The sequence below is a fragment of the Clinocottus analis genome, unplaced genomic scaffold (assembly GCF_023055335.1).
Source record: "Clinocottus analis isolate CAN_PGR_092001 unplaced genomic scaffold, fCliAna1.0.p SCAF_14, whole genome shotgun sequence".
NCBI classification, from domain to species: Eukaryota; Metazoa; Chordata; class Actinopteri; order Perciformes; family Cottidae; genus Clinocottus; species Clinocottus analis.
Window position 1 is genome coordinate 18,457,366 of NW_027175865.1, and position 15,022 is coordinate 18,472,387.

At 43.4% G+C, this 15,022-nt stretch overlaps 1 protein-coding gene across 1 annotated transcript in view; it reads right to left on the reverse strand.

The window, feature by feature from the left end:
* Positions 1–8,244, reverse strand: part of nxph1 (neurexophilin 1) — a 44,571-nt gene extending 36,327 nt beyond the window's left edge. The window contains exon 1 of the mRNA XM_068575657.1: positions 7,806–8,244. Coding sequence (XP_068431758.1) covers positions 7,806–7,859 — 54 coding nt within the window. The 5' untranslated portion in view covers positions 7,860–8,244. The remainder of the gene's footprint in view (positions 1–7,805) is intronic.
* Positions 8,245–15,022: the final 6,778 nt, after the last annotated feature.

Consider the following 15,022-nt stretch of genomic DNA (forward strand, 5'->3'; position numbering starts at 1 on the left):
TATAATTAAAAAAAGAAGCGAGAGTTTACATAATTTGAGGGTTTTTCAGAAATCTTGAAACAAAACAAAATAAATAACTATATTAATGCTTGTGTCTGTTGATCTGTCAATGTGTTAATTATGTATTTTAAATGTGACAAAGATGCTTAATTATATTGACATTACACATGATACACAAATTACTTGAATATTTTACAATTATTTAAAGTTCTTATAATCTTCATTTGGGTGGGGGGTGATGTCATTATAGTTGTTGTTCTGGAACGCTGCCACACAGCGCTGTACATAAGAATAAATATACAGGACAGTGTAATCATCAAGATGTTATCAGATTATATACTTTCCATCTATACTTTTATGAATAAGATGTTTGCCAGCTGTATTCTTTATACGAAATGAAAGTAACTCATAATCTGCTGAGCGAGGAAACTGAATACATATCCCTTTTTACAACATGTTGTTGTAATCCTATCATATCAAAAACACAATCGTCTTGTTCCTGGCTGTGAAGCCATTGAGGGATCATGTCCTAGCGGTTGTGAGGATGCCTGCACGGAGTGAAGGAGAAACACAAAAATAAATACATAATCACGAGGAACCTTGTCTTCGGTGTCTGGGTTGTGTGGAGGATTGGACCTGAAACAGCTTCATCAGGTAGAAAACAAAGTGTCTGGAGGCGTCCTGGTTGCAGAGGTGATCACACAATTCCAACATCTCTGGTTTTAGTGAGGCTGAGTAGATGTTTGCTGGCGTGCATGTTGTCCCTTCACTCTGTTCCCTCATTTCCTGTCAGCTCTACAATCTAATACAGACGTCTATACCATGTGCACACATCTATACCATAGATAGCATACCATAGCATGGACGTCTATACCATGTGTACACGTCTATACCATATACAGCATACCATAGCATGGACGTGTATACCATGTGTACACGTCTATACCATATACAGCATACCATAGCATGGACGTCTATACCATGTGTACACGTCTATACCATGAGACGTCACGACCATGTGACATTGTTACCATGAGACACCAAGTCACGTCACTACCATATGACATCATTAGCATGTGACATCATTGACATGTGACATCATTACCATGTGACATCATTAACATGAGACGTATATATATCATAAGACATGTGTACCATTAAAGTACCATGTGTCATGTGTATACAAGAAGCACTTGTGTGGGTGAACCAGACTGAAGAGAAAAGCTGGCAAAAGGCTGTGGAGCACATTTTATGAAGCATCATTGGAGAGGAGTCAGAGAGCCAGACTCTCATCAGACTGAATGTGCCAAATGGACCCTGCCGCCATTGAAGCCGTCACCGTTACACACACTCATGCTCAAGTGTTAGAGAATAATACTGGTATTTTGGCCTCAGAAAATATACAAATGAGGTCTCTTTAATATATTTTTTTAATTAAATTAGAATAAATCAATGAATGTTTCTAAAGAATGTAACCTGTGCTGTTAATGCTTTGGATGTTTTGGGAGTAGAAGTCGTTAGAGTTGTGCATATGCAAAAAAGAAAACATTTAAACAGGGTTAATTAATTTGACTATGTGGCACAAAAACACAATTTGACACATTATCAAAGAAAGCTGTTATAGTTGTGTATGTTGTCACACAAATCAATATTCATTTGGACAGCTTATAAAAGCATGTCAATATTCTGCCTTGTGGTCTCCACCAACTCATGAGAAAGAAAGCATTCGAACACTTTGGGAGGATTAACTGTCTGCCCGCTGTCTGGTGCTGTGCAGCGAAGGTATCAGAGCTTTTGTCCTCCAATCGGAAGGTTAAAGGTCGATCAGAGCTCTGAGACTGAAGCACAATACAGCTGTGAGCCGTGAAGCCAAAACAATGAGCTGAGAGACGCTACGAGGGTCACGAACACAGGACACACCGGGTGAATTCACGAGAGATCACCTTTAAACTTTGTAAGTTGACAACTAACATTGAAACATTTTTTTTTTAGGTTTTCTGAAAATCTTGTTAAATATGTGAACATTTTTAAACGTTTCCTAAACATGATTCTTAATATTGGATAATGCCAGATTAAAAAATGATATTTCCATAAATTGTATTTTATCATTCTATAAATCAGACAACTCTGTTGGTAAAACACCTTCACTGTAAAAACGCTTTTAAACCTTCAGAATTAAACGTGAACATTTGCTGGATGTAAGAGTGAAGTGAAGATTTCTGGATCAGAGTCTCAGAAAAACTCATTTAGACAAAACGGCCTTAACTAAATATTTTGTGTGATTACATTTTCTATGACACTGCACGTGAATAGGAGGGGAAAATAAATTAATTTGTAATAACATGAAATTACCCCTGATTAATAACATTGTATTCCAAGTGTGTTAAAATATGCAAATGAGGCACCATCGAACGGTAGCTTTTGGTAAATTCAGGAGAAATCTACAGACACAAATAGACAAAGTAGTGAAATAAACAGCTACTTGTGTATTTTGGAGGATTTCTTTCCACCAGTCTGAAAGAAGACATGGAAGCCAAATAGATTAAAACATGATTTAATATTAAAATAAAACAAACTAATGAGCGTTGCTTTTGAAACAATTCAACTACATTTTCCTTTTTGTTGATTTTAAATGTAAAACATTCCTAAAACAAGATGTAGAAGAGCGTGCCATGGAGCGGGCTGCTGACCGGCCTCGTGTGAAGGCAGATGTCAGGGTGAGAGGCGGCTCGGATGCTTCAGCTGAGGAGCTGAGCCTCGGAGCCGGAGGATGCTGGAGATGTAAAGCAGGTTGGACGAGATTATCTAGTGGCTTCAGAGTCTCTCTCTCTGCTTCAAAGTGCTGCTATCACCGTGCCACACTCCTTCCCATAAACGGGTTGCTGTATGTGGAGAGGGAAGCGCGGGGGGCTGAAGCTCCTCTCAGGATCAAACCCGGGTCGTGAGCCGGGCTGGATTTTCTGAGAACAACGGCCTTCAGCGATCAGCTCCGGCTTTGACCTCTGAACTGTGAACGCGATTGAAAATGTGGAGCAGCGTGTGGAGAAGAGAATAGAGGCTGAGGCCATTAATCACAGACGCCTCCCGCCTCAAACATAGCAAACACACACACACACACACACACACACACACACACACACACACACACACACGGATGACATTCAGGCTGCAAAGTCAGACTGGGTGGTTATTCTGGGAATATATGAAGGAGATTCCACTCCAATTAAACACCATAAAAGATCAAGATCCGAGGCGGCTTTCCTTGAGCCACCCCTCCTCCAGCTCCGAACAGCCATCCCTGCAATGATACACGCGGAGAAGAAAAATAACCAGGAGACCAAAGTGCCCATTCCAGACACCGCAGTAGGTGCTATTATCATTGACTTTCGGGCCGAACATCAAGGTCAAGTGTTGTTTTGGCTGTTTGTGGACGTGCGGCCGCCTGGGGAGCTGCACTCAGACCAGACGGGCCCGGACTCAGAGGCAGGACCACATGGGTCACAGTTCAGGCCGTAAAAAGCACTGCAACGAGCCCGAGTCACCTTCACGTGTCAATTCCAAAGTCGTGCACCATCAATCTTCCTGCCGGGACTCACAGCAGCACTCTGATTGGAGGTCAAAGGTCAGCTTCACACGAGACGCCTCAGTTTTAAACTTACTTCTTTTTAAAAGCCTTCCAGCTTCATAATTCTGGCTGTACAAGCTTTATAAACAAAAGGGAACACACATGAACATTTGTAGACCGAGACCAGACGGATTAGTTTGACTACAGCTGAAACAATTTGAATATTAATGTATTTGTGAATCTATATAAAATTAAATGCGAAGTATTTTCACAAACAATTTAGCTTTTTAGTAAAGGACCAACCTGCTGCGGTTCCGACATCCAGCGATAAAGATCTGATTTATTAACTGAATAACTTTGGATTGTTGGTCAGGAGAATGTTATAAAAATATTTCAAACTGTTCTACATTTTATAGTCAATCATGAATAAATAATACAAATCAAAAGCTTAATCAATAAAACATCATTATTAATTGGAGCCCGATAACAACATTTAATCTGAGGTTTAATGCTGACGACCATATCTGAGATTTAAACAAAATATGATGATGGTATTCTAGCACATCTTTTTTCTTATTTGAACAAAACATGAAATTAATTTAATGTAAAAACTGTCTTGTGTTCTCTGGTCTGTCTCTAAAGGAACTCAAACATATTTGCCATTCATATACTGACATTTCATATCCATATCTGTAATGAACATACATGTTAAACACCACATGTTAAATGTGTAATGTGTGTTTTCTATTAAGTTTAATCTTCAATAAGTAAATCTTCTGACTCCTCTCAATGACACCGCAGGAGGAATGGACGTGTAAACCCCTATGGAGGCCCCCTGGAGTCCCTTAAGGACCCCTGAATCTCCACTTTGAGGGCCCCCTCTGGATATGAAAGCGTTTGCCGCAGCTGGCGACCACTTGCCTCCGCCTGAGAGGCCGCGGAGTCACTGGGAGGAAGCCAGTGACTGAACACAGCGGCAACTGGACTGAGCCGAGGCCGGCGAGGCCACAGGGGGGATTGCAGTGTTGCTCTCTGAGACTGAATCCTCAGCCCTTTTGTGCTCGGCTCTCGGCAGCAGCCGGCATGAATAACGCCTCCGTGCTGCTTTAAGAGGAACGTAGCACAGAGGTGGAACAAGGAACTGAGAGGAATGTTCACTTAGTCGACATCCAGGCTGGAAAGAACACAACTCCCTAACACACGCCACGGACACTCGATTACCACACAATGCACTTGTCCAAGCATCTTGGTGTCGTGTGTGTGTGTGTGTGTGTGTGTGTGTGTGTGTGTGTGTGTGTGTGTGTGTCCAGTCTCCCAGCATGTGGGCATTTGCAGGAATGCCTTTGCTATGTAATTCAATTAATACCGGCTCGCCCTTGATTTCAGCTTCAAGGAGCTCAATGCAAACATTTTGCATTTTTGTATGAGCTCATCTGGAGGCCTGTAGACTGAAGAGGGGTGTGGTGAGGCGGGGGTCGAGGGGTCGGGTCGAGGGGTCGGGGGGGGGTCTGTGTGAGCTGTGCTGAGGGGATCTCAGTGGGCCTTTCTATGTGTGGCTGCGTGACACTGCAGGCCCCATTTGCCCTATTTGTTAATAACACTTTAATGGGACTGCTGTGGCGACGGCAGTGGACCACTGCATCCCAGGGGCGAGGGGAGGGGGGGGGCTGCATGAAGGCCCAGACAGAAACATATCTGCCAATTTAAATAAAATAAGAAATGCAGCTTCGACATGGCTTGAATCCTTAAATCCTTGAATTAGAGCGACTAAGAGAAGCAACATAATACATTCACACACAACGCCAGCTCCTCCAGACAGACAACAAAGTGTGCTTGTCTTTTATATTGTGAATACACTTTTAAATAAAATAAAACTGGACTTCCAGCAAAACATTGTTTTATCAAACCAACGTGAATTCCATAATTGAAATATCTGCTTTCAAAAGGCCTCCTCTTCCTCGTCCTCTTCCTCCTCCTCTTTCTGCTACATGTCAACCTCACACAGCGTCAACGTGTCTGAAGCCTTAGTTTGAATGAGGGAAATCACAGTAAACAACCATTTCAAATTATATTTAAATGCTATTATATTACATTTTCATTTTCCAGTGATTGATTATGGATTATGAAGCAGTGTGGAGTATAAAACAATAAGCCGAATAGAACACGACACCTTTGCACTTTATCCACGTATATTTCTCTGAATGAAATGCATCTGCTTCTATTGAAATGAAGTATGATGCAGAGTCTTGATAACCCGGATGGCCCGCTGCTGTCCAGGAACAGGAGAGCAGTGAGTGAGCGGCCCATCAGGTGACGTGGCGCGCGCACTGCGCACCTGCTGTCGGGTCACGGCGCGGCTCTCAGACAAGAGGCTTAAGCGGAGACAAGAGCTTTTAACACGGCATAAAACCATCAAAGTTCAGCTCTAATCCCCGAGCTGTGGATAAGACCGCGCGCTCACGGGCCGCACGGCGAGCTGGGCGGGAGCGCGTGCGTGTTCATCAGCTCATGCAACTGAACGCGAACAGGATTTTTTTTTAGAGAAACGAGTGTATTCATCAGCACTGCGGAGCATAAAACACACACACACGCACACATGCACGCACGCACGAACGCGCACACACACACACACACACACACACACACACACACACACACACACACACACACACACACACGCGCACACTTTTACAGTAAATGAATGCTTGTGTTTGTTATCTATAAATGACGTCCAGCTGGAGATAGAGCGCACAGAAGAAGAGTTTCATGAGGAAGAGGAGTTTGGAATTTGGATCAGGCAAAAAAAAAAAAAAGATCAAGCAGAGAAGGTTGTTGAAAAGAGGTCAAACAAAACAACTTGAAATACTAGTTGTACATATTTACGGTCCATTTAGAGGGTATTGTGTTGAATTAAAATACTGCAATGTGTGTTAGGCCCGCTGTTATTCTCGTGTGGCGACATTACGCATCCGGGTTCTTCTACATTTAAAGACAAAGTGCGTTTTAAATACTTCCAGCACCTTGGAGAGCTCCACGGCCACCTGCTGTGTGTTTTACTTTGCGTGCAGCTTTTATTGAAGAAGTCACACACTCACACACCAAAGCCACACACACACACACACACACACACACACACACACACACACACACACACACACACACACACACACACACACACACACACACACACACAGTACACATGTATAGGCTGCGATGTCAAGGACGGAAGGTTGAAACACACATTAAATGCCAAGATGTGTATTTTAATTTTATTAAGTAAATTAATTACGAGTTATAATTGATTACACATGTAGAGCGGGTTGGCATCCCTCAGGTGACATATTGTTTTATTTTTTCAAGAATTAGAAATACAGGATTAGAATATGTAAACTCGGGTACAGAACATAAGTGTAATTAAAGAAGAGCCGATGAGGCCTGATGTCACATGAGATGTGATCCCAAGAGACTGAGAATTTAAAAGACAACACATGTTATCTCTCTCTCTCTATCTCTCTCTCTCTCTCTCTGTGTTCTTATATTTGTTTGTGTCCTAATAATAATTATTATTACTATTATATTAATAATAATAATAATTATTATTATTATATACTAAAATAACAGTAAAACCTGACGTTGTATATCAATTTAAACAGGATGCAGTACTCACTGTGTGTATCTTGATGTTTAAACAACAGTTATTCTCCTCTGGTTGTTGGAGGAGTTGTTCTTTTTTTTTTGAGCATTAAACTACACGGAACATACAGCCTGTCCATCATAAGGTAAGTTTTCTTTTACACGTGAATAACACGAGCAGAGCAGCAGCCTCAAGCAGGAGCCCGTCTCGCGCTGTGCGCCCCGGGAGACGGGCTCCTGCGGGCCGTTTGGAGAGCGCTGTGTGGCGTCAGATGACTTCAGTGTTGAAACAACAACCTGGAAATATCACGAAACAAATGGTCCATCTTCATTGCAATGTTTTCCTGCTGAAAACCTGTTTCCCTCCGCCTGTTTCCCTCTGCGTTTTACGCGCACGGGAACACTCTCAGACAGAGCGTGGAGATAAAGTTGTAACCGGACATGCTGCGCGCGGTGACGCGCGGCGGGTCTCCCCGGTGCTCGTGTGTCTGGAACACGGACGTGTGAACCGGGAAAAGTGCGAGAATCCCCGCAGGGAGGTTGAGACTGCCGCGGGAACACAGCGAAGTGGAGAAAGTTGAGCTACAAGTTTACACGTGAGACTCACCAGGAGCAGCGCGGGCGTCAGGAGGAACACGGCGCACCAGCACGTCCCCTGCATCCTCCCAGAGATCACAGTCCCACTCGGTTCCCTCGGCTGGTAGCTGCGGCTTTGCGGAGCATAAATCCAGCAGGTATCCACCTCACAGCTCGGTCCAGACCCTCAGCTGCCCGGCGCGCCCCATGCCCGCGGAACACAGGTGAGAGTTGAAGACTTCAGGCAGGAGCTAAAGGAACTGATGCTGATGCTGCGAGCCGGGGCGGGGACGGAGGCGACGCGCGGCGGTCACTTGAGAGTTAATCCAGGTAGAGAGCGCGGTTGAGCGGCAGGGTCATGGCCGTGAGGAGGCTCGGGTCCCGGTCGGCTGACAGCTGGCGCGCGCAGCAGGTCGGAGCGCTTCGATCTGAGGAGAGCGAGGATTTGGCTTTATAACGCGCGCGCGACACAACCCACAACCAGGGGAGAGTCTGGCTCTGGGGGGGAGGGACGAGATGGATGGAGAGGGGGAGGAGGGGGGACCAGAGGAGGTATAAGACGCAGCGAGGATGGAGAAAGCAAAGTTTCTCTCTCTCTCTACTTCTCTCTCTCCCTCACCCCGTCTCTCTCTCTCTCTCTCTCTCTCTCTCTCTCTCTCTCTCTCTCTCTCTCTCTCTCTCTCTCTCTCTCTCTCTCTCTCTCTCTCTCTCTTCACATTGTGTTCTTGATGTAGATGAATGAGCTGACATGCACAGCTCTGGTGCCAATAACTCCAGCAGCTTCGTCTTCTTCCAGCCCCAAACTTGAACAAATAGGACGCAGCAGCTGTTGTTCATGACGAGATTACAATATATTAATAATCTCTGTAACGCATTATTATTGTTATTGCTATGTAAAACATCTCAACATCTGCTGAACAGCCAACACTGTTCGGCATGTTCACACAAGGAGGCAAACCTTCATGGTGTTACGTCATCACAGGGTTTGTGCTCCAACTTCATTTTTCTTAAAGAATAACATATTTAAAGCTTTTTTTGAGCGTCAGTGAGAACAGGTACGGAAGCCCTGAGAGATCATAGTGACACGCTGGTCTGCTGTGTTGACTAACAGGTAAAAAAAAAAAAAAGAAGAAAGAAAAAGAAAAGGCTTTGACAGGATGATACTTCATTTTTTATTTTATCTGTGAAACAAAAATAAAGTTAAGCCAAGTTGTTTTTTGTCAGTATAATTGTGTCCATTAAAGACTAAAATATACAAATGTTCAAAACAGGTAAACCTGCTCTGGAATAAATGTCACTTCAGTCCGTTTCAAACGTGGTAACATGGGGTAGTGGTGCACGTCAGCCTCTAGTGGATGAAATGAGTATTACAACAACTAACTCAGAAACGCAACCTGACAAAAACAAAATAAAAAATGATGTATCAAAGAAATATCCTTTTTTTTATATTGACCGAGAAAACATATATTATAAAGATTATTAAAGCAAAACAAAATTTGACATACAAACAACTATGATCACTAGAATCATGTTTTAATATTTTATTATTTGATGCTTAGGATTGGCATTTCCAGTACTCACTATGCAACTTGATAGTTCATCATATTCTATCCACCATGTGGGCGCTCAGTCAGATGAACCTTCAAACAGAACTCAAATGTTCTTTACATTTCCATCAGTATCCAGGTCTCACCCAGCAGTGAGGATTATCCGTTAAAAACGTGTTCTTTGTATGTTTTATCTAAGAGCTGTTGTGATGGAATGAGACACTTTCATCGATGAAGACTTATGAGATGTGGTTATAAGACTGAAAACTATAGTATTGAGTTGTACACATGCTACACACATACGACTGATGTGACACATTCACACGTGTGTCAAAGAAAAGTTCCATTAAAAAGTGTATATTTAGCCTATATGTGTTTACATCAGTAAAGTGTGTGTGTGTGTGTGTGTGTGTGTGTGTGTGTGTGTGTGTGTGTGTGTGTGTGTGTGTGAGGCAAGACAAGGTGACTGAAGCCTGCTCAGGTGCAGAGTGTGTGTTTCTGGGTCTTTGGGGGTGGACAGGATGCTGCTCTAGTTGCAGCAGGCGGGGAGGTGAGCAGAGAGGAAACACAGGAGAGGCTTTAATAAATCCCCACAGACTCATTGCTACGACATCGCCGTGGTCAAGCGTTGTCGCCATCACTCAGCCGGCGGGGCTGATGGGATCCTGCTCTGAATGGTCCGGGTAGCCTTCACGGGCCCGGCCCGCCATGCGGCGTGGAGCAGCAGAGATAAATCACTAGAGGCCGCCTTGCTTGCTTTGTGGCCCCATGGTTTACACTGAGGGGCCAGAATTCAGGATAAACTCAGCATTCCCTCTTTGTTGAGCAAGAGTTTGTCTTAAAATGATCTTTTTGTTGTAATCCCTGTGTAGAGAACTGAAACTCCGAGACCCAGAGCTGCAGATTTGCATCAAAGTCCAGTTGGGTCCGGACTTGTGGACCCAATCAGAACACGGCACCTTTACAGTATTTGACAAAACACACAACTTAACGTAATCAAGGCATTTGCAGAATATCAACATCCACGTTTCCTTTGAGTTTCGCTGTAACTTTTCTTTTTGCTTTTCATTGTGTGGATGTGGGCATTGCGTGCTACAGAACATATGTCCAGACTTTATTTATCACTGAACCTCTGTGAAATTTAGTCAAAATACTTAATATTGACAATGTTTTTAAAAAAGCCATGTTCCTGAATGTGACAAGGTGACAATCTGACAATAGCCCGAGGTAACCTATCAATCATTGTAAATATTATAGACAATAAATACTGAGTCACATCCCAACACAGTGCTGCTGATTTTCCAAACCATCACAAGATGTGTATGTGTTTTCACCAGTGGCTTCCTTTACTTTTACGTTGATATTGAACATGCATATAATTCATATCCAACCGTCGTATTGCATTAATTCATTTGGAAAATGCTTCTGTCCAAAATGGCCGACAATAGTACATTGTACGTGCATCCAGATGATATCCTTCTCTGTTCAGTACTACACTGCTTTGTAATGTTATTAAATGATGTTAGGATTATGTCATAATGCAGATTTCAGTGCCAAATATGAAAGAAGGCTGATCTGCTTTTTCATACAATCCTGATGGAACATAATGCCTGCGAGGTTGGAAAACATTTAACAATAATTATATTGTGTTTTAGAAAAGTGTTATTAAAAGATGCAACTTCATATCGGGTACTGTTTATAATATGTGTTTATTTAATCTAATGTGAAAAATGAGATGTGTCATCTTAAATCACTTTATGCTTCCAGCTGGTCATCATTTTCATGTTAGCAGATTTCTGGAGGTTATTGTTTCGATGTGATTCAGTCCTCTGGAACCAAGCTAATACTTAATGTCACCCTGCTTTTCTGTCTTTCTTTTGTTTATAGAATAATTAACATTTGAAACGCAAGAGCTCTTTGTAAATCACAAAAGTCAAATAATATCTTAAAGGGTAGAAGTTGAAAAAATGAATAACTGTTTCTCTAATTCTTTCTCCATAAAGACCAAAAACAAACTCAATCAGAATTGTACAATATCCTAATGGCACAACAATTGAACACTTTTCCTTGTAATCACAAAACAAACAGATATGATGACCTTTCAGTGTATGGAACATTGATTCTGGTTGATCTGAGACCTTTTATATGTTCGGCTCTAATCTTTCTAAAGTTCTCTGTTTTTACAATATCTTACATGTCATATCACGTCCAGCCTAAAGAAAAACCTCCCAAATACACAATGAGGTATTTATTTTTACTATATGTATATTTGTGTCTGTAGACTTCATGTAAACTCCTTGAACGTCACCACAAGATAGTGACTCATTTGACATGACATCATATTCAAGCGTGGCATTTCAGAAAACTTGAATTATGAAAATGTTTTAGTACGTTTTATGATGACATTGTTTAGTTGATATGATTCATATCATCTAGGCTGATATGAATCATATAAACTAATGTGTTTTACTTTTGTTGCAATACTTAAATGTAAGTCTGAATTCCAGTTTCGTTCTACACAAACATTGAACAACACTTACCACACACAACATGCAGAGGGTTCTGCTGAACAGGAGACACACACACACACACACACACACACACACACACACACACACACACACACACACAGACACACACACACACACACACACACACACACAGAGACACACACACACAGACACAGACACACACACACACACAGACACACACACACACACACACACACACACAGACACACAGACACACACACACACACACACACACACACACACACAGACACACACACACACACAGACACACACACACACACACACACACAGACACACACACAGACACACACACAGACACACACACACACACACACACACACACACACACACACGGCCAGACCTCCATCGTACCTGCTGGTCAGGACGAGTGGAGGGCGGCAGAGGAGACCTCGCTCCTGTGAGGGCAGACGATGCTGAGGACACCCCTCCAGCTGCAGCACAATGGAACAGTCCAAGCGTGCAGGCAGGTGTGCTGCTGACGACGCTTCTTTTACCTGAATTACGTTTTTCTAGATTGCGTGCACTCAATAAAGAAATAAAACGAGGTCGTGAAAGTTCCTGCCGTCACACACCAAATTTATGCAAATCAACATTTCAGAGAACTTGAGATTATCTTCATGAAAAGTAATCAACAGGTGTTTGGTGAACATGTTGTGTCGCTCGCACCACTTCCTACTTTGTCACTGGACGTAAATGTTGTTTTGAGGATCATCCAATCGAATTCCACCGATAACTGGACGCTGCAAACTCTGTTTATTTCCATGCAGCACTTGTGAGGTTACCGGTGGCCTGCAAAAGTTAGTGGAACAGCGAATGTTCAAATTTATAGCAGACGTTCCCTTAATGACTGTGAAGATTTAACAACACTGGCCTCCGCAGACACCGAGCATAGAGATGCCTCTCATCCGATAGCGGTTTGGCCTTGCTGCTGTCAAGATGTACCTTATAAAAGGGGGAATAAAAATGCAGCAGCTATTTAGTGCTGTGACTAATGCTCTGGAATGGGCTCCCAGTCACTGACATAGACAGCCAGCGGGGAAATATGAGTCTCGTTGCATTTCAAGGGCACTATAGCGCATCAGCGAAGCACAGAGAGTTAGAAGTGAGCCACTGAGTTGTGTCAGTGTCACAGAATGAGAACCATTCACTAGAGTGATGCGAGCGCCTGCCAACCCCTACAAAGAAGGGAGAGAGAGAACATTTCTAACTTCTCAATCAAACACCTGCTCTGCTTCCTCTTTCCAGCCCCGGATCGGTCTTCATTGATCGAGTATAATCAGGAGGTCAAGTTGCTAATTTTACAAGCTCACCTTTTTGGTGCCCATTCAGTGCCGGGGGAGGAAATTACAGGGTAGCCTTCTCCTAATAGCTTACCATCGGGCTGTAAAGAGGAGGGACAAGAGATAAAGACAAGAGAGAGGAAGAGGATGATTGCCCAGCTGAGTGATGCTGGCGTGTGGCGCCATGAATATGTTTGGCTGGCTCCGCTCCACCGCCCGATTGTGAGGGCAGATGTTGCCGCAGCCCTCAGGCGTGTCCGTGACGCGGTGGCAGCAGGTTTTTGCCGTGGCGGCCGCCCAACCAGCTGCCATCTGAAGTGTCACTTTGCGAGGGATGGGAGTCAAACTGGGCTTGACCAGAAGGGGGCCGAGGGCCACGTGCGGCGACAAAAGGCCCGGCGGTCGGCTCGTCGCGGTCGAGGCTGCCAGCGCCTTTCAGGAGGCTGGAGGAGGGTGGGCGGGCCGAGGTGGAGCTGACAGAGACAAATGGCTGAGCCGGGCGGCGGTCACAGGATGCAGCTGCCGCACATCAATTGCTTCCTCATCACAATTAGAATGACTGCCGGCTTGACTGTGGAGGAGCGGGGATGGAGACTCCAGCTTCCATTCGGCTTATTGAAGGGTGCAAATGCAAGTCTTCAAGTGAAAAGGCAGCGGAGACGCAAGACTCATTTTATCTGGAAACTTTGAGAACTGAACTTTGGTGGAGTAGAAAGCCTTCTGTGTCAGCGCTGCGGCAAAGCATCAGGGAGTCTGCAATAAAAATAATTCTCGAACAAAGGCAACGGGAGATAGAGGATAAAGGATAAATCTGGTTTATTACAACCTGGGTCTCATGTTTTGTAGCTTGCCCCATTGTTTCTATTGGTGGAGATAACATTGAATTCAGGTTTATTGCTGAGATTTGGGACGCTGCTCGCGACCCAAAGGGATTGACTCACGTTGGCTAATTCTGCTCCTCCTGATTTACGTCCGGTGCCAACGTTAAGTACCAGAGCAGACATTAGTGTCCTGCATGCTGCGGTGGAACGTAACTAAGTACATTTACTCAGGTTCTTAAGTGGAACAATGAGGTATACTCCATTTTTTGATATTTCATACGTTTTCTTCACTGTGTTTTTACAAGACTATATTTATTAGACAACAATAGGTACTGATTACTTTCTAGATTTAGGTTATAAATATTAATTCATCATTTGGTTAGAGATGAAGCAAACCATCTAAGAATTGCTCCGACCTGCAGCTGCATCTTTATTATTACACATTAATAACACATTAATGCATCTATAATAACTATCTGGTAATATTATTCTAAAACATGCCATTCCTGCATAATGAGTACTTTTTCTTTTGGGACCGTGAGTAAGTACATTTTGATGCTGATGCATTCATGCTTATACGTTTGAATGCAAGACGTTTAGCCCGTCCAGCCGGCGCCCTGCGCTGAAGGTCCTGCCTGCTGAGGAACGGACTCTTTGACCACTGGTTGTATATTTCATATCAGCAGTCTTTACACACGGTATATATTTGATTCCACCAAGTTATAGCGTCTTAAAGAAAGAGCACATTTCCTCTGCACCCGCCGTGTGCATTTCATTTGCCATCGCGATTCCACAACTCCTACTCAACGGGAATAGCAGTATGCTCTATATCCTCCTGCAGTGTGCACCTGGTGTGACCTTTACTCGTAAATGAAGTCCATTCATCTCTTCGTCGGGACAAAAACTCTGACTTTGTTGTAAAAGTCCTCTTTTACCACACATACGTGACATACGCTCCGCTTCCTATGGAAAGAAAGGATGTATGATATTGGTCCATACCTACTACTCATGATATGAACCTCATCTTCATGTGTGAGCTGTAACTCTG